The following is a 25,924-nucleotide window of genomic DNA, read 5'->3' on the forward strand; positions in this document are numbered from 1 at the left end:
ATCGTCTATTCCTTTCATTAATGCTTGTTCAAAGGTTTGTATTTCTACAGGGATGGCACTGTGCGGTGGATTGAATTTGGATTTATTACGTAAGGACGTATCTCCCTCATTACGATATTCTGTACCCACAAAGAACGATTTCAGTTTTAAGGTTCTGCAAAACTCCGAAAGTTCGCACTTGAGTTTAAAAGTGTCTAGTGGGGGGGTAGGGACAAATCCCAGGCCTTTGTTCAAGACTTTAGTTTGGTCATCTGTTAGGACTATATTGGTCAAGTTAACGATCAGTTGTTCTTGCTCGTGCTCGGTTTGGCCGTTGCCATGCTTCTCGTTTGTATGTTGCGTTGCTGGTCTTGCCAGTTGATGTTCTTTTTTCTTCCGCGGGATTGATTCTGGCCTCTCCCTAAAAAAGGCTGTTGAGGATGAATATTCTCATTACCGGCAGTATGTTGGTTTCCCATTTGAGGAGGCAGTGGTTGCATGCTGTGGTTATAGGGATTCATCCAGCCTGCATATGGGGGAATGAAGGGTTGAAAGAATGGCATTTGGTTCCCATGGAAGTATGGTCTCTGCCATCTATTGCTTCTCCTGGGTCGTTGATTCCGGTAGTTGTAGCGGCCTCTTCTGGGTATAGAATCTTCGGACCCTGATTCTGATCCTTCTGAGGTATTTCTGTCTGAAGATTCGTTATCCGATCCTGCATTTGGGCCTGTATACTCTTCTTTTGTATACGGGTGCATGCGTTCCTGGCTAAACTTCTTTAGGTCTTTTGCGAGTTTTTGGAGTTTATTTTGCATGAGGTATTCATGGGTGTCATTCATTTCTTTCGTAATTTCCTCCAACCTCTTTTGGTATATTGCCGGGTTAATTCCTTTCTTTAGTTTTTCTTCGCATGCTTGTATCGGAATCAAAAGAGCTTCAGACAGTCTCTTCGCTGTCTTAACTATTAAGACCAAGTAGTCCAGAGTGCATTTCCATGAGATGGATGACCAATCACGACGAAATGCCAAGTCGTGCAAAAAAATTCTAGGGGCATTATTGACCCATAGTCCTCTTGGGGCTGATTTGGACCTCAAATATTCTGTCATTATTATGCCATGGATGGCAGTGCGGATTTGTTCTCTCTTCTTCTCACTGAGACTTTCCCAGTCATCTGTTTGAGCCAAGGCTTGCGTAAGGTCTGTGTTTTGCAGTAAAGATTGGCATGCCAATATTTCGTTAATGTCTTCTCCGGTGAAGCTCAATCTCACGTTATCCTCCATTTTGTTTTTTGTTCAACCAGTTTCAAACAGTGGATATACACTATATTAGGTGTCACACTGTTGGTCAAGGACTCCCGCAGCTGTGCGCTGCTTCAGAGGCAATTGATCAAAAATTGGAGAGTAGGGTAGACGGTCCATTCATCACCCCAGTAGCAGTAGTTTAGTAATCAGTGGAAGAATGGACACTTGATACTACTTAACCATTGGTTAAAATGGGACACTCTCATAAACGCGGTGTTAATAGTGCGGTGTATATCTTTCTTCCGCCCCTCACACGCGTTATGGCATTTATCATCGAGTGTTCCAACAACGTGCTATATGCCAAGCCTCAACCCGAGGCAACCTCTGGCGCAAGTAGCAGTGTCCAGAGATAAGGGAAGGGGAGGGGAGGGCACCCAGAAAAAAAGGGATAAAAAACATATACTACACGAATGAAGGTTTTAATAAAGAGGTGAAGTATTGTTATTAAAAATGATTGCGGTATAATTGGAGGTCGAGTTATTGGATCACTTTATACCTTTTTAACTACAACGTCAACATGTTTCTGCTCCATGTCGCCCAGCCGGGTCTACGGAGCATTCGTCAGGACAATACGTAACACAAAAACAGATAATGAAAAAATTGATAATGAAAAAATTACTTGCACCATTTGTGTAGTAATGATATATGATGAATATTTTCGCCTTGTCGGAAATTATCTGAAAAATGGCAAGAGAGGAAATAATTCTATGTTAGGAATTAAATCTTGTGGGTGCATATATAGCATTAATGTAATCTCTCAACGTTTGTGGGGGATTGCTCTATGTAAGTAAGAATAAAAAAGAACTGGGATAGTGCTCTGAGGAAAAAACGTGGTACTTATGGCTTCATTCGGAGGGTTTATAGTAAGTTGCTGCCAGTGGTCTAGGAAGAACTGCAGAAAAATGCAGAAATTATCATAAAACCCGCGGACAAAGGGGGAGGAATCGTTATCCTAAGAAAACAAGGATATGACGAACAATGTCTCAAACTTTTGGCTGATACGAAATTCTATAAAAGGATATTAACGGACCCCACCCCCAGACTCCAAAATACCATTGCAATAATGGTTTATGAGGCTGAAACCAACTCTTGGATCTCCAAGAAAGAAGCTGAATACTTAATAACCAAAGAACCAAAAACACCGTTCTTCTACTCTCTTCCCAAGACTCATAAAAACAGAGTCCCCCCTCCTGGACGCCCCATAGTTTCGGGGATCGGCTCTCTATTGGAACCATTATCCAAATTCGCTGATGAGTACCTGAAACCAATGGTGCAAAAAACACCCACCTACCTCAAAGACACCCGGGATCTACTCATCCAAATATCAGATAAAACATTCGACCCTGACACTATGGTACTAGTAGGACTGGATGTAGAACAACTGTACACCAGCCTCCCACAGAAAGAAACTCTCCAAATGTTAGAAGACCAACTGTTCATGGAAGAGTGGACCTACAAAACACCCAGACACTTTGTCTTGGAGTGCTGTCGCCTAGCACTTACTGACATTTTTTTTTAATATAATGGCGACCTTTATCTCCAATCCCATGGAACATCTATGGGCAGTTCCTTTGCCCCTTCGGTGGCGGGTCTTTATGTGAGCCAATTTGAGAACAACTTTGTCCTTAATGAGACTAACCCGTACGTTTCCAGTATCTTATACTGGAAACGTTATATAGATGACATTCTATTGATTTGGCACACTAACCAAGACCTAAAACTTTTCATGAATTGGCTAAATGAGAGGGACAAGTGGTTGAACTTCACCTACACCGTGAGCAAAACCCAGTTGGATTTCCTAGACCTTACGATCTTTGTAGAAAACGGGAAGCTGGAAACAAAAACATACACAAAACCCACAGCAAAGAACAGTCTTTTATCTTATAAAAGCTATCACCCAAAAGCCCTCAGGGACAATTTACCATATAGCCAGTTTTTAAGACAAACGAAATTGTAGCAAAAAAACTGACTATGAAATACAATCAAAGGAACTGTGCAAAAAATTAAAATCAAGAGACTACACTCCTGCAACAATCACAAAATGCTGCAAAAGAGCTAAAAACCAGCCAAGGGATTGCCTCTTACAAATCAATAATAAAGAACCCAATCAAGAACTCGTTACGTGCGTGACAACCTTTTGTCCCGCGACATATGATGTACAAAAACTCATCAATAAGAACTGGCCCATTCTAAGTACTGGAAAACATACCTGGCCGAAGCCTCGCTTTGCCAATAAGCGGACTAAAAACTTAAAAGACATACTTGTTCATTCCCGCCCCACTGTACCTAAGACCAAGCCCACTGATTTGAGAAGCCTAGAAATGACACCTGTCACGGGCCACTATCCCTGTGGCTCTTGTCAAGTATGTAAATTAACAACTATCACACAATCACTACAACTTACGGACTCCCTCATCTGGACACAAAAACAACACACGAATTGTAATTCGACCCATGTGATCTATATGATCAAGTGCCCATGTGAGAAGAAATATATCGGAATGACCTGTAGAAAAGTCAAGATCCGTATAGGGGAACACAAAAGTAACATCCGACTAAAAAAGAACACAAAGCTCTGTTCCCACTTTGTTGAACTAGAACATGATTGTGAAGAAATGAGATGGACAGTCCTTGAGAAACTAACAGACAGACCCTGGAATGCCACACGAATCTTATTCGAAAAAGAGCAACGGTGGGTAGACCGTTTGAAAACCCACCTATTTGGGCTCAATGACAATATCCCCTGGCACCAGTTCTCATGAAATAAGGAATACCTATGCCTTATAATCCATTGATCTGTGATTTTTAATAGGACTCCCCTCACACAGAAGTATCCCATGACAAATGATAAGTCTAACCTTTTCATTTCTGGTAGGAGATCCTTTGGAACTAGCAACAACAATTTGTATCTTCCGCTAAATTCTAAAAATTCATTAAATTGCGAAAAATCCTAATTATTCAATAATGTAATGCCCTGTGGTTGAAAATTCGACCTTACGCTATTTTTAGATATCAATACCTGAGAATGCCGATAACGTCAGCAGAAGTATAGTCTGTTTTCTAGCTCCATTACTTTTTCAGACTACAATAGTAACAGGAAACCGGCACCTAGCATCCGGGGGCAGAGACAGCACAAGTCCTGGGAATTCCCCATGCGCTGGTAAGAATGGCGGCCGGCTTCGGGTAAGCGTTCAACTTTACCGGGTAAGAGCTCTGCCTGAAGGCCCCTTTTACTACTTTTCGTTTCAGTCTGGGACCAGAGAGTCCCGTTGCCGCCTGACTGAAGCTGAATTCAGCTAGCAAAATAGGTAAGACTACCGCCATATAATTGTGTGTTTATGTCACTTTTTAAGACTAATCATCCCTCTCGAGTCACTACAAAGTTAAACGCTGCATTAGCCACACTGTCCTGTACGTATTGACTGACATAGTCACAAACTCATTATTAAGCTTAACAACCACGTCAGTCCATTAATAGACGTCAGACCACTGGCAGCAACTTACTATAAACCCTCCGAATGAAGCCATAAGTACCACGTTTTTTCCTCAGAGCACTATCCCAGTTCTTTTTTATTCTTACTTACATAGAGCAATCCCCCACAAACGTTGAGAGATTACATTAATGCTATATATGCACCCACAAGATTTAATTCCTAACATAGAATTATTTCCTCTCTTGCCATTTTTCAGATAATTTCCGACAAGGCGAAAATATTCATCATATATCATTACTACACAAATGGTGCAAGTAATTTTTTCATTATCAATTTTTTCATTATCTGTTTTTGTGTTACGTATTGTCCTGACGAATGCTCCGTAGACCCGGCTGGGCGACATGGAGCAGAAACATGTTGACGTTGTAGTTAAAAAGGTATAAAGAGATCCAATAACTCGACCTCCAATTATACCGCAATCATTTTTAATAACAATACTTCACCTCTTTATTAAAACCTTCATTGGTGTAGTATATGTTTTTTATCCCTTTTTTTCTGGGTGCCCTCCCCTCCCCTTCCCTTATCTCTGGACACTGCTACTTGCGCCAGAGGTTGCCTCGGGTTGAGGCTTGGCATATAGCACGTTGTTGGAACACTCGATGATAAATGCCATAACGCGTGTGAGGGGCGGAAGAAAGATATACACCGCACCATTAACACCGCGTTTATGAGAGTGTCCCATTTTAACCAATGGTTAAGTAGTATCAAGTGTCCATTCTTCCACTGATTACTAAACCTCATAGAATACTTCAACGACCAACAACCAGACCCTCCAGGCCTTCCGGGATTTGCAAAAAAAATCACGAAATCGGCACTTTTGTAAAAAGGCCGCGCTTTTTACAAAAGTGGCCGCGAAATCTGGGCTATGTTAGGAGTCTCAGGGTAGAAATACAAATCACGTCCTTAGCGAGGTCTTGGCTCCAGGAACCCGGGGTGGTTGTCTGCTCATCTGCTCATGGAGCCTGTAACTTGCTGGTGTCTGCCGATGCTGAACACACGACAGGGGGAGGGGGGGGGGGGGGGGGGGGGGGGAATTAGTTGTGTGTGCCAGCCCCGGATGAGACAGATCCCGGGCACACACACAGCCACACCCGAACGTTTCACAGACCATTTGAATGTTAATTAGGCCTTGCTGTTCTTTCTGCACCCATCCCCCACCTCCCTCCAACCCTCGCTGCCACCCCCCTTCCAGTATCTGAATACTGAACCTTTTCTAAAGAGAATGAAAGAAGGGAACAATCACAAGGTGAGGTGAGTACCGACCAACAATGGAAGACCCTGGTGCAGGTAAGAGCAGTGCACTCCTTGCGTCGCGCTTGTCCCTCCACGCGACTGGCACAGTATTGCTTGAGCCTCCGCTCTGGCATTCTATTTGTCTAGCAACAACCATTCAGGATAATATTCATTCAGATATCTAACCTCTCACTGTAGCTTGCAAGGCCTTCCTCGCATCAGTAGTGAAGCATGGTGGGCACGATCATACCACGGATTGATAGGCATCGCCTTTGCCTAGAAATGAGGGTTTTGCCTAGAAATGATGGGGGGTGAGTCCAATGGGTGTTGCGCACCTGGAGAGAAGCATGGCCCACCCCTGTACCAGCCCATGGCCCCCGCCCAAAAAAGATAAAAACTGTATACTACTGGTGCGAATAAAGCTTCAGAGGATCAAGAGTTAGAAGGGGCTTACAGGGCTTACCTGTTGATTTAGCAAGATAACACCCTGTCCATTTTTTTTTACTGTACCGAGGCTGCACTTTATAGAGGAAATTGTCCAAAAAAGACAACATTTTAAAGCAATGTGTTTTCTTTTGTCTTTTTGGACCCATTTCACAGGGGAACCAATGAAGTTAAAAAAGAGGGCAGGCGCAGTTTCTTGAACTCAGTTTTCAGCAGGTGAGGAAGAGTGAGCTAGAGACAGAACGAAGGGAGGGAGAGAGAGAGAGAGAGAGAGAGGGGGGGAAAAATGTTTCCTTTTTAAAAGAAAAAATGGGGGCGCACTGGGATCAAATTTTGTTTTGCTTTTAAAAAGAAACAAGCATTATTTGCCGCTAAAATGCCGCAAAATTTCACTTTTTGTGCCTCTAAATTTACTAATTCATGCCGCTATATCCTGGGGGTCTGCTCTTTGCAGAGTTTGACTATCTTTCAACCCAAACGCATCCAAAGCCTACAAAACATTTGAATCCAAGGACACGCACTTCGATGGATCTACTGCTTCCTGAGTGGAAGGACCCAGTGAGCTTGGCACAGTACACCAAGACACCTGCAATCTCATATGCGGAGTTGTACAAGGGTCCTCTCGAGCCCAACGCTCTCCAAGCGTACAAGACCCCTTTAGCCAGCATTATCCGCTCTCACAATGTCAACATACTCTCCTAAGGCAGTGACACGTCACTCACTCATTCTCTCCTTCAAGGAAAAGACGACTAATACCCAATCAAGTTCAATGCACCTATGACTGAAATCGCCTACTGGATGATGACCAACTGTCTAAAGCTGAACACCAACAAGGCTGAAATTGTGATCTTTGGGAAGAGCACATCACTATGGGACTCCGCCTGGTAGTCAACAGATCCAGGACTGACACTCACACCAAAAACCTCACGATCATCAGGCAGCAAACTCGACATGACTGCACACATCAATGCAGTCACCGCCCAATGCTTCCAGAGCCTGAAGATACTGAGGAAGATTTTCAAATGGCTCCCAATTAGCACCCAGAAAACAATCACACAAGGCCTGCTCACAAGCAAGTTTAACCATGAGAATACCCTTTATGCCAGAATGAACAAAAAAAACATACCAGAAGGCTGCAGAACATTCAGAAATCGGTGGCCAGAATCACACTCAACCTCCAAAGCTGCACTTGCATCACACATCACACTACACCTGAAGGAGCTCCACTGGCTCCCTATTCACAAATGAGCACAATTTAACCTCCTCACCCACACTTTCAAGCCACCACATAACACTGCCCTAGAATACTGCAATAATCGAATGTGCTTTCACAAACCCTTTTAGACAACTCCACTTGTCTGAACTCCTACTTGCAAAAATTCCGCACTAACAGAAAACCAGATCTAGCGGTCGAGTCTTCTCCAACATGGCTCCTAAAGCATGGAACAACCGGTCACCACACATAAGCCCCCTCCTCACTTGCCGAATTCCGCAAGAAGCTGAAGAACTGGGTTTTCGAGTAAACCTAGACTCACACCTGCTCAGCACCAGGATAGCCTCCCGGATGATAGTGCGCTCCACAAATCTGCATAACATAACACCTCACGCATCCCATTTTCAAGCCCTAATGTAGTTAAAAGTGACGAATATGTATTACAATTTGGCAGTTTGCTCATTTCAATAATAATAAAAGAAACAATGCAAAACTGACATTCTTGATGGCATAAGCAGAATAAAGGTCTATGGTTGAAAAGGCATATAGTATGTACCCCCAGGTCACTGGTGGGCAGAGTATAATGTTTGCAGAATTCATTGCTCTTAAATGTAATGATGAAATAAGTGCCATATTGACAAAGGCACCATGTAACAGTTGTAACTGCAGTTTGTGAACATATTTATCCACAGAGAAATTATTAAGCACCACATGCTTGGATGGAATATCACTAAAGTTTCAGAGTTCTACCACAAGCTGAATAGAACACAGAGATGAGCATTAGGTGACCCACCAGTACAACAATGTCCTTCATGTAGTCATACTCCTCCGGATGCAAGAAGGCTGTAAATTCTTCCTTTGAGGCAATCCGATCGCCATCCCGGTCAGCCATTTTAAACCTTCGTTCATCCCGCACCATCATCTGCTTGTAGTTAAAACCGTCATCAGGGTCAGGATCATCTGAGCAGACAGTGGAAGAGTCTTGTATTACTAACATAATAATATTAAGCACTTAAGTTTGAGGACGGCGTAGTCTACCCCGTGAACTTACGACCTGGCATGTGCTGCAGATGTAGCCATTGCCTCCTGTGTATATGACCCAATTCTCTACAGGCGATGTCGCTCTCCCTATATTGTAAAAATCCTGAGATTCTAAGCTCAGTTTTGAAAATGTCCTCACAGACTTTAGAACTGTGGTACTATCAGCTCAACAGTGAGCTGCCCTATGTCTGCATGCCTTTTTTTCTCCCTGCCCGTGGCTTGTATTATGGTAAGCACAACAGGAGGCTTCCTCAGAAGCCTATGCAGCATGTTACTGTAAGCATTCATCAGTTTAAATTCTTCACAGAGTTCCTTCAAACCGCCCCACAGATCACCATTATGCTTTTAAGGACTGTAAGCTCTGAAGGTCAGGTGTCTCACTCTAATCCAGTGTCTCTATGACTTGCTACAGAAGGGTCCACACAAAGCTTCCATTCCCAGAATTCAATGCAGTAAACTATGCATACAAATTATGTTCACTCCATGCCTGCATGTACAGTGTTAATGTAGGTTCTGCAGAGAGGTCCCTTATACAGTAAATTCTGCTGGAGTTTCCTATCACCAACTGTGCTAGCTTAACTGATTCGCTGGAAGCTTCACAGGGATTTTCTCCTTACACAGGGAGTTTCGTCCCCTTCCACCTCTCTGTTTGCATGCCTTACTTCTGAAACCATTAATTTCAAGCAAATCAAGTAGGGTTTTCACATCTTCATTGTTGTAAGAACAGTTACTGCAGCTAGGGGTCATAGCAGGCTGGAACAGAACATGCAGTCACTGTTCCTGTTACTAAAACTTAATTATTTTAGGATGGTTGCAAGTGTCAGGTACATATAACTGGATCTTCGGTCTCACCTTTAGATCACAGACTCAAATGATGGTGAGTGGGTCACCGTTCTAATGTGTACTCTAAGAACCAGGTTTGTTTGAGCAGGAACACCGCGTGATTGGATACCAAATAATTTAATAGCAAAGGAGCAATGTGTCCATATGCTTTCCCTAAAGTGATTGTGCCACAATAAGCTTTCCTAAATTAAACTGCAAAACTATTTGAAACAGTTACTCTTTCATTTTTAAAATCTGCAGAACTTTAAAGTCCCCAGTCTAAAAAGGAATGGCAAAGTGATACAAAATTTAACATAAACACCCCCAGAAAAGCAGTAATTTTGTTGAAACCTGGGGGTTCAAGCCTATGGTTTGCTCTCATTACTAGCAGATGTCTCATATAGTATTATGGCTTTTAAACATATAAATGCAGCACCATCCCCTTACCAAGGTAGGTGCCATAGGTCACGTTGCGGTACTCATCCCAAGAGATGAACCCGTCCTGGTCCATGTCAAATTCCTGCCACTGTCGCTCCACATTGTCATACACGTACTTCCGCTGAGTCTTCTTAATCCAAGCAGTCAGCTCCCCCTCGGTCACCAACCCATCTTTATCAGCATCTATCTTATCTACAATCATTCTACGAAGACAAAACAGGCAGGTTTCAAAGAGCCGGCCGCGAGAGAGGAGCACCTACCGAGTATGTAGCCGTATGTGGCGTTTCTATACTCCTCCCAGGAAACGAGGCCGTCCTCATTGAGGTCGTGCCCCTTCCACTGGCGCTCCACGTCCTCGTAAATCCAACGCTTTTGGGCGTATTTTATCCAGTCACGCAGCTCCTCCACGCTGACCAACCCATCCTTGTCTTCATCTATTTTACTTACAATCTTTCTGTGGGAAATGCAGAAAATCCAGCAAGAGATTAAAGTGGCAACGCGCTACATTGACCTGCAAGCAAAAGAATTCTAGTCTGTAGGCAGGAAGGCTGGTAAATGCTGCCCAAAAAGAGGTAAGCAGGACCAGAGGACACTTGGTCAATAATGTGACGAGACACATCAAAATAGTCTCCAGGGACCCCTTACCATAAATCATGTCCACTACACATTAGCAAGATATTCAGGGCACACATTTCAGGACAATCGTAGCACTTTCAGGAGGTTCAGATTTAAGAACCCGTTCTCATAAATACTGGGAAAAAGGGAAGGGATAAAGCTCATCAGAAAGTGGTTCTAAGAAGCCAATTTAAAGAATCCAAAACTAAATATTTAAGTAATATAGCAGTCTTTTCGTTTCCCCTATATTGTCGGTATTTATTAGAAAAAAAAGAAGGGGTTAAGATGGGAAACCATGTTATTTTCCTTCATGGTCATAAGACCTGACATATAGTTGATGTAAATAACAACTGCAAAGGTGTTGTGATCACTGCTGATGCCTTAGAACGCTTAGCGAGACTGTGGCACCACCAGGGAAGAATATACCTATATTTTGGCAAGAGTGGGAGAAGTGCACAATCATTACCGATTCAAACGGATGGGATATTTACCAGCGACAAAAGGGAGTATAAAAGGTACTGCCGCTTGCAAAAAATGACCAGCACGTCAATTAGTGGGGCAGAGGAATGTAGTTGTGGTCCTTCTCTGTGTGTATTTGATCTGAGCTCCAGCCAAAGGCCATGTACTACTGGTTCTTTTCCCAGTTGAATAGCAATTGAAGAGGCAGGGCAGAGGAGTACTTGGGAGAGAGAAATGTAATGGGCAATGATCCATGGGTTGGCCATGTGATATGAAGCAGCCCTGCCTCCTGTGGGCTGGCGGTGTTAGGAGGCAAAAAAGAGGTTGGAGTACTAACGTCTATTCACCCATTGGGTTAACATAGCTGATATCCTGTATCAGGAGCGAGGCTTTATGTGTGTGGGCAAGGGAGCATGTACCAGCACTCCTATCACAGATGCTCTGCTTGAACAGTTGCTTAGTTCACCTGTACAGAACTGAAAAATCCCACATCCTTACGTAAGCACTTGCATCATATATGTGGGAGTAGATTATTTGCAAAAATTGTCTCGCTCTTTTGTTTTATTCTATTGTTTACTCAATTCATAGCTAACAATTTGAATACTTCCTCTTTTATCCCTCAGCCCTGTACAGGTGAAGCAATGGAAAACCAAAGCCCCAAACCCAAGACTAGTGCACATGCAAAAGCAAAGTAGCAAAAGCAAAGCAAGACTACCCCTGAGCAGCACTCGAACTTCAGCAATGTCACTGATGCTGGGGGCACAGCCCCAACACTATGGTGCACACTATACTCAAGACTGAGACGTATCACAACATTTCAATGAGATGTTCTCATAACTGAGCTGGGTTGGAAAAAGAAGAACGTTTGGGGCACAGAGGGTACAACAAACGACAAAGCAAATAGATCTGACATTGGCAAGTTGGTGGTATTGTTACATTCATGTATATTTTTATTGCAACCATATGTCAGAAAATGAAATTTAAAAAAGAAAACAGAGAACTATCTAAACATTTGCAGACATATGTCTGCAATAAAAGTTTTAATTTGTTTTTTTGAAAAGCACTTTCAAATGCAATTTTAACAGAACGGTGCAAGTGCTTTCTAGGAGGGAGATGTCCTAAGAGAACGATTCTTATTTTTGTAAAGAAAGGATACTTTTGAGAAAACAGTTTAAACACAAGGAGGACTAGAAATAACAAAATTAAATAAAATGATATGGAATAAAAAGATAAAAGCATTAGCAGCTCAAAGCACTAGTCCAGAGTCTTGACTCTCAAGTTCTCTACTTTTTAGGCGGATGCGTACACATTAAGAACAATCTTAAGAAAGTCAAAGGCTGAAGTGGGCTGACCCACTGCCCCATGCTGTAATCTGTGGCGGGAGGAAGAAATATGTGAATGACAATTTAACAGACAAATTTAAGAAGAGGACTGACCCAATGTATGTGCGATTGTGCATCTCATTTTCTTAAGAAGAAATATTTTTATTGCATCATTGAAATCATTATATTTTGAAATCTTAACAGACATTAAATCATGGTAGCAGGTAGTGAAAAAAAAAAAAAAAACATATAAGAGACATGGTAAGATTCAAAACAGTACACGTTGAGCACCTGAGCACAGACTTCTTCAACCCAGCATTCCTCTAAGTCTTCTGATAAGAACACCAGAGGGGCCTTTACATACCTCCCCAGGTTTGGCCATTGGCCGACACCTGCACTTGGGAGGTTGTGTGGGTGTCAGCAATTGGTCGACAAGTGCACTTCAAAGGTTAAGTATGTGACCTGGAGCAACGCTCAGTTGTATGTAGCAGATCCAAAAAGCTGCCTGCAGGACATGGGGTTGACTCCATAAACTGAACTCCAGGAGCACTTGTGCTTGTGGTAAAGAGGTTGGTTGCCGGGGGGGTGGAGCTAGCCGGCAGCGAACATGGCCGCATAAACCCGGAGCTCCGCCGTGCACCATCCAATATCCTCCATTATCCTGACGCAGAGTGTAGTTTTTTCGCCTCAAACTCCCCCCACAGGAGCGGGAACCATGAGGGACACTAGCGATCCTGGCTTCGTGGAGATTCAGCGTTCCGGAGTCCGCCAGCGGCGGTTGTGCGTAGCCGCGGGTGACTGGGCCGAGGAGCCGCTCCCTCAAGTACGCGCCTCGCCGGCCGATGTGCCTCTGCGTGCGGCGAGAGTGAGCGTGCCGGACCCGGGCGCTTGTGGAGGAGGCCGGCTGGCTGGCGGGACGCGCCTGGGCTGTTAGCTCGAGTCCCCGTGAGGTGAGGAGCAGCTCCGCGACCCGCACAAGGGGTCTCCGTCCCCCTCGAGGTCCTGCGCAGATTTGATTGCTGCCGTGATTGCTCCTTAGCGGGAAGGTTGCTGGGTGCGGCTGAGGAGCAGTGACCAGAGCGGCCTGGAAACAAGTCTTGGGAGTCAGAACGCCCCCCACGAGTGGTTTGGAGCAGCCCCACGAGAATGCCCCCTGCCCATCCCCAGTACGAACACCAGAGAGCACTCAGAGGAGACCATGTGATGCTGGTGGAGGGGGGGACCAGGGATAGGGCCTTGAAGCATCTTTGCAGCCCCATTGGAGTGGATTTGATAGCCCGCTTCAGGAGGCCGCCTTTAGGAGGATCTCCCCGGGCGCTTTTCTGCACGGGGTGCGCCCACCCCTGAGAGTGCACAGGGGAGGCCTATGCTGGCTGGTGGAGGCAGGTGATACTGCGCGGAGAGGAAACTGGACGGCTGCTCCACCTTGCAGCGACACGGCCATTCTGGCGCAGAGTCCCTGCCACGCTGAGTAGGCTGGACCCCACGTGCCATACCCTGGCGCGGGGCTGACTGCAGGGGGCCCACACAGTCAACGGGATCTACGATCTCACGCTCCAGATCTGCGAAAAAACTAGACACTTAGCTGGGTCCCCCCCGAGGCAGTGCTCCGCATTTACACTCACAGTGGTGTGTCAGAACGACCGCAACGATGGGGAAGGGCGACAAAACGCAGAGCAAGCTCCCATTCGCACAAAGAAGACTGCAACTGCAGAACCCACCTGAGGAGCACAGAGAGCCGTCGCATCCCGCGGAGGAACAGGCAGCTAGTTCCGACATTAAGAGCCTTCTACGCTCCATGGAACAAAGTCTTCAAACTAGCATATCAGCGCTGGGCGCCAAGATAGACGCTATGACGTATAGAATGGACCGCATCACCGAGCGCCTGGATAAGCATGCTGAGAAGCACGACATGGCAGAAAGGAGAATCACAGAAGTTGAGGAGGCGCAGACCGAGTTAGACACAGCACATAAGAAAATAGAAACCCTGATGCGCTCTCTTCACGACAAGACGGAGGATTTGGAAGCGCTCTCGCGCCGCAGCAACCTCTGCATAACGGGACTGCCGGAGACCACGCAAACAGGCACGATGGAACTTTTCGTTGAAAAGCTTCTCACAACCCTTCTAGGTGATGGAGTGTTCTCGTCTATGTTTGTGGTGGAGCGGGCTCCCCGGGCCCTGGGCCCTGGGCCCCCGCCCGAAACCGGGAGCGCCACCTCGCCCGATTATTGCTAAGCTGCTCAACTATCGGGACTGGGACACTGCCCTCAGACTTGCCAGAACAAAGTCTACGCTCCAATATGACGGGTCGGCGATATCAATCTATCCGGATTTCACTGCGAAAGTGCAAGAAGCACGCAAACACTTCATCCCTCACAAGAAGCGACTCAGAGAACTGGGCCTGGACTATGCGAGGCTGTACCCAGCCAAACTCCGTGTCAACAGGCAGGGGCATTCGCATATATTCACAGACCCGAAAGAACTGCTGCAGGCGATGAAGCGATGGTCGAGAGAACAGAGGAACGATAATGCAGAAATTCCGGCTGATGAAGACAATAGCCATCTGGACGACCAGGAATGATCGAGAAACTGGCGCTTTACAGGGTCCTGAACCAGAAGTGCCGGTACGCAGATTGATGGCCTGCGACCTTTGTTTGAGAGGATTTGATCTGTGTCCTGGTCTGCTCTTCGGATGGAGGAGCCCTGTCAGATAAGTTGCAGAGGGAGTGGAGGGTCGCGGGGACAATGTGGATATATAACTGTACATGCAAGTCCTCTGCCGCGACCTGGGTTGGCACTCTTTGACCTAAAAGACGTTGGGGTGTGCGTGGAGGGGGGGGGGGGGGATGCATTTTGGTTTGCTCTGTCTGTTTGCACTGCCCACTTTGGCCTTTGAGAAAATAATTGCCTTACACTATATGGTCCCGCTACTACGATGACTAGCACAGAAAATGTAATTGTGGATGGGAATCTGCTACGCTTAGAGCATTGACGTGGAATGTAAGGGGCTGAATGACCATCGGAAACTCGGAAAAGTCCTGAATTACTTCCAGCGCTATTATGTCGACCTAGCACTCATCCAGGAAACACACCTCCCGCTCACGAGTAGAATGTTTCTGAGCAGGGGACTAGTGGGAAACTACACTGCTGCTGGATTCACTACTCATTCTAGAGGGGTCTTGACTTGGGTGAATCCAAAGTCCAAACTGGCACTGTCTTTGCTGAGAGCAGACCCGGAAGGTAGATACCTAATTTCTAGATGTGTGGGAAAGGGGCATGACTTATTAGTGGTTAATGTTTACGGACCCAACTACGACTCCCTGGAATTTTATGAGGGCCTCGCTCAGCATCGTCATGCATATTCCACTACACATATGATGTTGGGGGCGGGGGGGGAGGGGAGACTTGAACCTGGTGATAGACCCAGAGCTGGACAGGTCCTCAGGCCCTCCACGCAGACCTGCGGCAGCCGCAATGAAAATCCGCTCTGAACTCATCACACTTGACTTAATAGATGTTTGGAGAGGCAGACACACTGAGAGAGGGGGGTACACTCATTACTCGGCATACCACGACATACACACCAGAATTGACTACTGGCTGGCGTAATCCTCGATTATGAGATATGTAAAATCCTGTGCGGTGCTGTCACGCACTCTCTCTGACCACTCGCCGCTACTATTGACACTCTCGACACCAGTGAAGAGGAATCCGCCCTTCACTTGGCGTTTCCCTCCATACTCTCTTCTAGATGACCACTTCCGTGGTGAACTGGCGGTAGAGATAAAGAACTACTTTGAGACTAACATAGGATCGGTTGATAGCTTTCAAACAGTATGGGAAACGTTTAAGGTCTATATCTGTGGCATCGCTATGGCGAAGCATTCGAGTGTACTCAAAGCTATACGTCAAAGGCTACTACACTTGGAAACATGACTGGCCGAGTTAGAGAGGAGCCAGCTTGAGGATACGGGCGAGGACGTGGCAGAGGACATCAAGAACCTCATAGTTGAGTTTAACGAGGAGGCCGACAGAGAAGTTCAACATATGGGAAAGTACGCGACGGTCTGGACGTATGGTGAAGGAGAGCACCCGGGCTCCCTCCTGGCCAGGATAATGTGAAATTCCAGGCGTCCTCTGGTGATATCAGAGTTGGAGACTACAGATGGTCTTCTCCTCACAGAGGAAGCAGAGATTGTAGATTAATTCAGAAACTTCTATTCGGGTCTCTACACTTCTCGGGCTGCGAATAATGAGGAGGCCATTGACGCTAACCTGGGTCATATACAGTTATCTTTCTTGCCGAATTCTGACCGGGAATTCTTGATGCAGCCCATTCATAAAGACGAGATAGCGGATGCGCTTGCGAGTATGCGCTCGGACAGCGCCCCCGGGGCGGATGGGCTTACTGTGGGCTCTTATAAAGCTTTCAAGGACGTTCTACTCCCACATTTATCCACACTGTTTGATGACATCTGCGTGGAGGGCAGCATGCCACGATCTATGAGGGAAGCTCTGATAGTGACTATTCTTAAACCGGGAAAGCCCGCGAATTCCTGTGGCTCTTACAGGCCGTTATCTCTTCTAAATGTTGACGCCAAGCTATACGCAAAGATTTTGGCGACACGTTTAGCGTTATTGGCCCCGGAGTTGGTTGCCCCGGAGCAGGCCGGATTCATTCCCAACAGGAACCTCACCTATAATATAAGAACCATACTAGGGACTATGCAGCATGTCAGGCAGGACGCCATGGCTGTCTTCCTGGACATGGAAAAAGCCTTCGATTCTGTGGAGTGGCCCTTCATGACCCGATTTCTAAGGCGACTGGGCGAACCGTTTTTAGAAATGGTGGGAGCGCTATATTACCGCCCCACTGCATAGGTGATCGGGTCTCTGACTCCTTCGCGATTTGCAGGGGCACGAGGCAGGGCTGCCCACTTTCTCCACTACTCTATGCGCTCGTGGCTGAACTGCTGGCATGTGCACTCAGGGAGTATCATAGTAATGAAGGGGTGAACTTCCCTACGTACAAAATCTTCATTTCGACTTATGCGGATGACACTTTGTTGTATGTTCGCGAACCCGAATCTAACCTCTCTTCAGTGTTGCGGGAGGTAGTACGTCATGGTGCTCTATCCGGACTCCGGATAAACTGGTCGAAATCGGTGGCCTTCCCTCCGACTCCGAAGACTCCATTTTTTGACATGGAGTACCCGTTGAAATGGACGACAGAACCGATCAGGTATTTAGGGATTATGCTTCATCCTGACCCGTAAGTCCTAATACGGGAAAACTATGGTGTTGCGTATAGTAAGTTAGAAGACGACGTAGAGTCGTGGATCACACTTCCGTTGTCCTTAATGGGACGTATAGCAATCATGAAAATGGTGGTCCTGCCCAGATTCTTATTTCTCTTTAATAACATTCCGATTGTGCTGTCAGTCTTTTTTCAATAACCTGACGCAGCTCCTCATTAAACTAGCTTGGGGGGGCAAGCAGCCAAGAGTAAAAAAGACGACTCATGCTACCGTACGAGTTGGGGGGACTGAACGCACTAGACATGGAGAGGTATTACAGAGTGGCCCAAGCGGCACGCATGCACACGTGAAGCGACAATACCGCATGTTCGCTTAGAACGACTTTTCGCTGCTCCGCTTCTACTCGCTGCCACGGTATTTCAGCCGGCTGACCGCAGAATCGGTATATTGGACTCAATCAAGTCCACTAACCACGCCTGGAAGGCGCTTCTGCGCATGCAACGCGGCGCGTTATTGTACTCCCCCCATAATGCCTATCGAATGGTCGTTATGGCTGCCCCCTGTAGCGGAAAAGGGAGTAACTCAGGCGTTGCACACCCTGGGTATCTTTACAGTGGGAGACCTGTTTTTAAACGGCGCAGTGAAAACATGGGAGCAGGCCGCGTCGATTCCTGCTGAGTCCCCTCTAATACTTCGCTTTCAATATCATAGGATTCGCAGTGCCTTATTGGAGCCTTGGGCCCGGAACTGACAGAACCGCCAGAAGTGCCGGAACTTACATGTTATTAAATCTCCCTCTTCCTACAAGCTAGTCACCAACCTATATAGACTGAACAGAGGGTTTGACGAGACTCAACTCTCAAAAGCTAGGACAGCCTGGCAGAACGATCTGCACATTACAATAGACGACGGCATGTGGAAATACTGCTGTACCAATACCAGGAAACTTTCATTAAATGGCCGCTGATCCATTTCAAATTCCTTCAGCGAGTGTATTACACTCCGGAGAGGTTGCACAGATACGGCCTCGGTCAGTCCGCTGAATGCGAGCGATGTCACGCACGGATCGTGGACTTTCTACACCTGTCGTGGCAATGCCCGGGAATACAAGAATTCTGGTCCAAGATATTCACTGAAATGAGCAAGATCCTAGAAATAGAACTGACGACTGACCCCGCCCTTGCACTCCTAGGTCACTCTCGAGGCCTTCCTGTTGCAGTGCGGCGACTAACTGATATGGGCAAGCTAATGGCTAGACGAGTCGTGGCAATGTGCTGGCTGAGGGGTCGGCTTCCGACCACGAAAAGTTGGGAACGGGACATGCGATATTGCTGTACGCAAACAGAATGCTATAGTGAACTACTCCCTCCCACGAGCCGCCCGAAGAATTTCTGGAGCCTTTATCGTGACTATCTCAGAGTAAAAGACGCTGAGAGTGCAATACGCGAGGAGGAAGCTGAGGTACAAGTGTGATTGGAAGCTGGGAACCTTGAAATCAGGATGCCCTGACGCAATGTGTAGTATGGAGAGGAGGGGTGATGAGCGGCGATGTGGTGGCTCCGGATTGTGTGTGCTGCACACAGGCGACGCTGGCGGAAGGGAACCTACTCCCCATATGAGTGGTGGCTCAACCAACTAGTAGTCCAGTCACTTGTTCATAGGTCTAGGCCCCCACTACACAACATCCCCTCACAGACGGATGGGGGGCATACAGCAGAGCATAGGACTGAACATTTGTTGAGATAGAGCAGGGGGAGGGGGGTGGCACTGACATAGGGGTGGATGGTTGTTGAGGGTTTGTTTTAGTAAGGTACTCCTTAGGGTACACAAGACGTTACGCAGTAGCTGGATAGACCTAGAGGCAAGAACGGCGCTGAGCAGTTTACACACCTGCCATCAGGGGTGACCGAGTAGTGAGCTATTGGGGTCCTACATATGTCCAATATAAATGCATGATGTGGCTTATAGTGCCGCCGGACCCCCAGGTTGTCGGCTTATTGGCTGTGTATGACTGATAACCTTAGTAATTCTTCTGCTGATTCCGCTGCCGACCTCCGGGTTGTGGCTACACGCTGTGTGTGTCAACTCAACATAATAAAGGTTTTTCAAAAAAAAAAAAAAAAAAAAAAAAAAAAAAAAAAAGAGGCTGGTTGCCAAAACAGCATTTGTGCCATAAATAAGGGAAAGAAGGAATTTACTATTACTGGAAAGGACAGAAATGGAAAGTGTATTGGACAGTCATTTGAAGGCTGAATTTAATGTAAGAGCTTTAGCTTTCAGAGTCTCTGACTGGATAGCTGAACATCCTGTTCATCAAGCCACAACCCCAGATGTGTGGCTTTTTACTATCTCTAAATTGATACTATCTAGCTGCCATTGCCCTTTTTCCATTAGCCTTCTGTCAAAGATTATTGTTTTAGTTTAGTTTTGTTGATTGCTCTATTATTTTTATGGCAGTATCTGGGAAGAGAATTCAGGGCATTTTGGGATTCTCTTGGCATCTTGCTCAAAGACTGTATCGTCAGCATAAAAAGTAGTATAGGAGGATACGTACCTGCAGTTCTTATATCATAACCCACATCAAGGAATATATAAATTGAAAAGACACTGTTCAAGAACACAACCATGCAATGGAGCTCTGTCAGAGAAAGTCTCAGACACTGCAATTTCGGGGCTTAGTCTTACCCCTTCCCACATTTGTAAATATAGTAATAAAACTGCACCCAAGGGAAGTGGAGAGATTTTCCATCTTGCCAATTTTCCACACAATCTCACTCTATAAATGCCATCAAAAGCAGTTGCCAGATTGATAAAGGTGGTATAGAGAAGGAGGTCTTTTGTGGCAACCATTTTTTTTATAGTTAGAGAAAAGATAGTAAATTATCAATACTACATTTGAAAACCCATTTTATAGTACTGGATGAGGTCTTTACTGTTAGCCCAGTGTCATATGAAGAGTCTTGAAAAGCATTTAATCTCTCTGTCTGGTAGAGTTAGCAATCGGTAATTGGGTGGAGGCGAGTAAGAACCTTTTTTATGTATTGAAATCAATAGTAAAACTAGACTGACCATCAGAAGCACTGTTTTGAAGACAATTTATACTTCAAAGTGTCAAAATCTCTGCCCATAATGTAGGATTAGACTTAAAAATTGCTGCAGGTAGGCTATTCGGTCTAGGGCCAATATGGCTTTTAGAGACATCGAAGCATTCTGATCCTCTTTGTTTGTGGGTTCCAGATTGTCAGGCTATATCCTGATGGTGTGGCGCAGCGGCCAGGGTGACTGACTCCAGAACCCGGGGGCTCGCGGTTCGATCGCCGGCGGCAGATTAGCTCAGCCCAGCACCGTCGGGAAGCTTGCCTAATCTTCCCGACGGCCCCCAGCGCCTAGAGACCCTTACGGGTCATTGTTCGCGCTTTACAAATGTGGTTTAATATTATTACTATACAGGATTACCAGTGGATAAAATGCTATAATATACTATGACCATTCTGCTGCAGGGACACTGCTAATTTCAACTGTCTTCTCTTGCGCTAGCAAATGATTAACTAATCTCCATAATTTATGTGTATCATCATCCATTTAAATTGTATGTTAATTAATCCAGCTTTGGTCAGTTGACTTCTATTTTTTTCCACAAACACTTCCTATAACTTGCAAAACTGACCTGGTATCTTTGATTATCATTAGATCTGTTCTTCCATTCCTACTATTCTTTACTGTTTGATTTCATTGCCTTGTCAAAGTTATCACTTTTGAATATAGTCTTTTTTAGACTTTACATTTTGTTTTGTTGTAGAAGGATTAGATAAACTCTGGAGTGGTTGTACCATTATTCGGACCCCTGCCGTGGATATTACAGCAGCAATTTGAAAAATTTTCATCATAAAAAGGGAATTTCGCACCGTGATTAGGAAGATTGTTTTCCTGGTAAATCACAGAAGTGGCTGACAGTGGCTTAGTCTATGTGCCTGTTGTTTCATAAGACACACAGAGCCTGACTGAAAGTGGCCTGTTAACCTCTTCGATGATTCGGACGGCCCCCTGCCGTCCAACGTCATGGTGTGCCTGTGCTTCGGACGGCCGGGGATCGTCCGATCTGCTCACGCTTCAAATTCGCCGCAGCAAAGATGTTTAATTGTGATCCCTGTCTAAACATCTGTTGGCGCAGCAATTGCAATTAAAAATGGTTTCATGTTTATCGCACATGATAATTAAAAGGTGAAATAAAATTGCACCGTTTGTTACATTTTGGCAGGACAACCCTTCAGATATTCAAAACTGTGCATATCACCCAAGCTTACCCTATTGCAGAACCACCAGGTTGAATAGATACCACTACACGTGTCTGAGCATAGCATTCTGCTTAAGATACCACGAAGAAATATTTTGATGGACACACCACTCATAAAATAGATACCAGCACCTGCTCACTTGACGCAGATCGGTATTAATTGGTGCTCAAACCCCACCGGCTAATGGTATTTTTGCTAGGGAGTTGTTTTCTTATTGTGGCACGTATACTGCATTTCAGAGCACAATAGTTTAAATAAACATTTCAAACTTCCTGCGTGTCTCTTTCGTATCTTATACAGTACGATTGTGTGCGCAAAAGGAAGTGCCCTGTCACCACGATTCCTGAGAGGTTAAGTAGTATTGGGGTCTGAGGTGTCAAGTCACTTGTTCCTTTGGTTATGAGTAGGAGGGAAAATGAGACACTAAAGCTAGTCAGACTCAAGCTCATGGCACTGAGGTGGTATGGAGACCTATTCCCTACCTGCTTATGTTCTATGGTCCCAAGCATAGTTCGGTTCCTGAGCAGAATCCCTGTAACGATGGCTTGTAATTTAAAGAGTGACTCATGGCCTGTAGCACTGATTGTGCCACCACGAGTGTAACAAGGTAAAACATGACACACAGACTGCTACTGCAGGCTGGCAGAGCAGTTTTTAACTTCTAACTCTACTGTGCCATTTAAATTAATGGAAAAGCCCAAAACTTCCTTTTTAGTACATATAAGTTACCCTTAAGGCAGGCCTAACGAGCCCTAAGGCAGAGTGCTGTATAATAAAATGTAGGACGTGTTTTTACATGTCCAGACAGTAAAAACATCACACTGTCATTTTTTTTACTAAAGAGAGGCTAGCAGCCCCTTGGTGAGTACAGGTTACAGACTGACAAACTCAGCTGTGCAAACTTCTGAACGGGACTACTATAGTTACTTCAAGGTATCAGAAGAACTGTTACACTGAATCAGACTCACAAGTCTAATTTAATGCAACTTTTTCACAAATGTCAACTTTAAAAAGTTGCTACTTTGCTGCCCAACGTTTTCTAGTGACTCTTTACGGTTGCACACAAGCTGATGTCCTCAAGATAGTCTTCTGTCCTCCTGGGGAATGATGTGAACGACTCGCTGGAAAGAAAAAATGTGTAGGAAACTAGCTCTGTATATACTATACCAAAGTAAGGTATAGTGTGCACAGAGTCCAAAGGACCCCCACAGGTATAGCAGAGGCTAAAGTAGATAATACCTTACTCTCTTTAGTGGAAGTGTGGTTGAGCAGTCAGGCTTAGCAGGGGGTAGAGGTAAGCATTTGTTGTACACACTCAGGCAAGAAATGATGTCACACACTTAAAGACTGAATCCAGACCAACTGCCTGTGTGAAAAGTTGTTACTTTATCATTTTTTATTTCTAGAACCAAGACTTACTTAGTAGCAGGTAAGTAATACTTTCAATACAATTATATTTTGCAAGATACAGTGAACACTGGTTTTGTAGAAGCATATAAATCACTTTGCAGTCAAAGAAATGGGTTGTAAGTACTTTAGAAACGGCTTTGTTAACGGAGTATTAGGGGTAGAACCATGGTTCAGGTTTGCACTCAAGGTGCACCATCAGCGGCACTAGAGTGGCCAGGTGCAGGGTGCCAATGGGGCTAGGCAGAACCTCTGTTGGGGGCTGCTCACGAGCAGGCCACTCTGTCTGGGGAGCAAGCTCCAGGGATTAAGATTAAGACAAAGGGGGTTCCAGGTCAGCATCAAGTCCACATCACCGGCAGGCGGTTGGAGAGTGCTTAGGAGGCGTCGGGGGCCCAATGTTTTCCTATGGAGGTTGCAGGTCGAGGAATAGGACTGCAGATTGGGGCCAGAAGACTGGACGAAGGGAACCAACGACTGGAGGATGAAGTTGAAGAGTTGCTGGACACCAGGACACCATAGGTTGGGTACCTCCCGACTCAGGGGCTGCAGGTGCAGGGGTGTCTTTTCAGGTCGGGTTCTTCTCACAGGTTTCAGTCACGGGGACCCTTCAGGATGAGGATGCAGGAGTCGAGGAGAGGGAAAGAGGAAATCGCCCAATGCTGGATCCCAGGTCAGGATCGGCTGTGGGGCCTTGCTGGGATGTTGGGCCACTCAGACTTGGGCATCAAGTGCAGAGTGGTGAGGACTTACGGTTCCAGCTGAATTCTGGAGTCCTGGTTTGGGTTGCTGTTGGACAAATCCAGTGTCCACAGGATAACAGAGTCTTTTGGACAGGACAGGTGCCTGGGTTTTTGGAGACTGCTGGGTGCAGGACATGGCAGGGGATCCGAAGCAGCAAACAGGCCGGTATGGCTGGTCCCAAAGCAGTTTTCATTGTTCTCTTCTTATACAGCACAGTTCTTCAGCCCTTCTTCTTGTCGAGACTAGCTTCTGGGTTCAGAGCTGCCCCCTAAACAGTGTATTTAGGGGTCTCAAGGTAGTAGCCAATGGGCTACTGTCCTACTACACCCTTAGGCTGCTCACCCCATCTGGGCGGTTGGGCACCATCTCCATCCCCGATTGAAGGGGGCCAGCCATCTGCAAGATGGCGGGCACTGAATAATGGGCTTCACCTCGCCTACGCTGCATGAGCGGTTGGGTTGGCAGAGGTGGGCACATCTTCAGGGTTGGCCTACTTTTTTTCCGCCTGGCCTCCTGCCGAAAAGGGGGTGAGAAAGGAAGGGGGCCTGTTCTGACAGTAGGAGAGGCTGGGGATAGCTTTGCAAAGGTGGCAAGGGCTTTGAAGCGCCCCTGCTGAATATGGCTCTTCCTGACCTGGGGAGGTGTGAACACCTACGTCCAGAAAAGGCTTTATTTCTGGGCCCAGTGAGCGAAGGCTCCCACCCCAGGGGGTCAAGATATTAGTCTTGTGGTGGCAAGCTGGTGGTCACTAGTCAGAAACCCACCAGAGGTTGGTTTGGTTCAGGGGTCACCCCCTAAAAGAAACCCCTGAGTGCAGGGAATAATAAATCTGACACTGGGATCAGTGCAGGCTTATTATTCTGATATATTTGATATCAAACATCCCGGGATTCAGTAAAGCCATCATGGTGCTAGGATACTCGTAATGACCAGTTTCCAGACCATATACTCAGGATGACTTTACTGTGCACTTATAATATCTAAGAATGTCCTTAGATATTATAGAGGCCCGTCTTCTCATTCTGATAGGCCCTCACATGAGAGAGAGTGCACCCTACCATAAGAGTGACTTACCTAGGCCTCATGCAGAGCTGGGCAGGCATGGCACATAGGGATGTGTGCCGTGTCAACTCTTCACTTTTAGCTGCACCAAAACCCGCAGGCTGCAATGGCAGTGGTGCCTGTTTGCGATGAGATGTCTCGGAGGGTGGCATAATACATGCTGCAGCCCTCAGAGGCCTTTCCCTTGGTGCCATAGGTACCCCTTACAAAAAAAAATGATACCGATATAAGATAACAACACAAGCCCTCGGAGCCTGATTGGCCGGGACCCAGGCAACACTCAGTCACATTGCATCAGGCATCTGGCAAAAAAGTTAGAGGCAACCATGCAGAAAGGGCACTTTCCTACACAATTGAACTGTCAAGACAGGAGGTGTAACCTCGCCTTGTCAGCAAGGCCAAACAGAATGTTAGCCCAAAAGGAGAGCTTTAAAGGGAGGTGCTCTTTTGTTTTAGCAGACAGGATGGCATCTTGGACAGAGAAGGAGAAGCTGTTGCCAAATAGTTTAGGTTTTCAAGGGGGTTGTAGCCACACCTCTGGAACCGGTTAGGGAAGCTCCACACACCAAGAGAATAGTTCTGCCATGTTGAAAGTGAGCAGAAAAGTGCAGAACAAGCTAGAAGCTGCACTTCACAGGAAGTTGTCATCAGGCAGGAGGGACCTTGAAGGCTGATTGGGTAGTAAGCCACCCCATCCTTAAGAGCTTGTAGTGGGCATAAAGGTGGCACCCAGATCTCAGATCACATCTGTACTGGAGACAGGACCGAAGAAGGGCTGCCATGCTATTCCCTGAAC

General features: G+C 46.0%; 1 protein-coding gene across 2 annotated transcripts in view; it reads right to left on the reverse strand.

The window, feature by feature from the left end:
• The window catches only part of LOC147664984 (calumenin-like), a 73,050-nt gene that overhangs the window by 39,164 nt on the left and 7,962 nt on the right, over positions 1 to 25,924 (reverse strand). Inside the window, exons 3-4 of one of the 2 annotated variants that reach the window (XM_086949845.1) lie at positions 9,975 to 10,168; positions 8,458 to 8,624 (exon numbers count right to left, since the gene is read on the reverse strand). In XM_086949845.1, coding sequence (XP_086805971.1) covers positions 8,458 to 8,624; positions 9,975 to 10,168 — 361 coding nt within the window. Of the gene's footprint in view, positions 1 to 8,457; positions 8,625 to 9,974; positions 10,169 to 10,225; positions 10,420 to 25,924 lie in introns of both variants that reach the window. The other variant, XM_086949846.1, reaches the window with a different exon arrangement.

The sequence above is a fragment of the Lissotriton vulgaris genome, unplaced genomic scaffold, assembly GCF_964263255.1.
Source record: "Lissotriton vulgaris unplaced genomic scaffold, aLisVul1.2 SCAFFOLD_391, whole genome shotgun sequence".
Taxonomy (NCBI): domain Eukaryota; kingdom Metazoa; phylum Chordata; class Amphibia; order Caudata; family Salamandridae; genus Lissotriton; species Lissotriton vulgaris.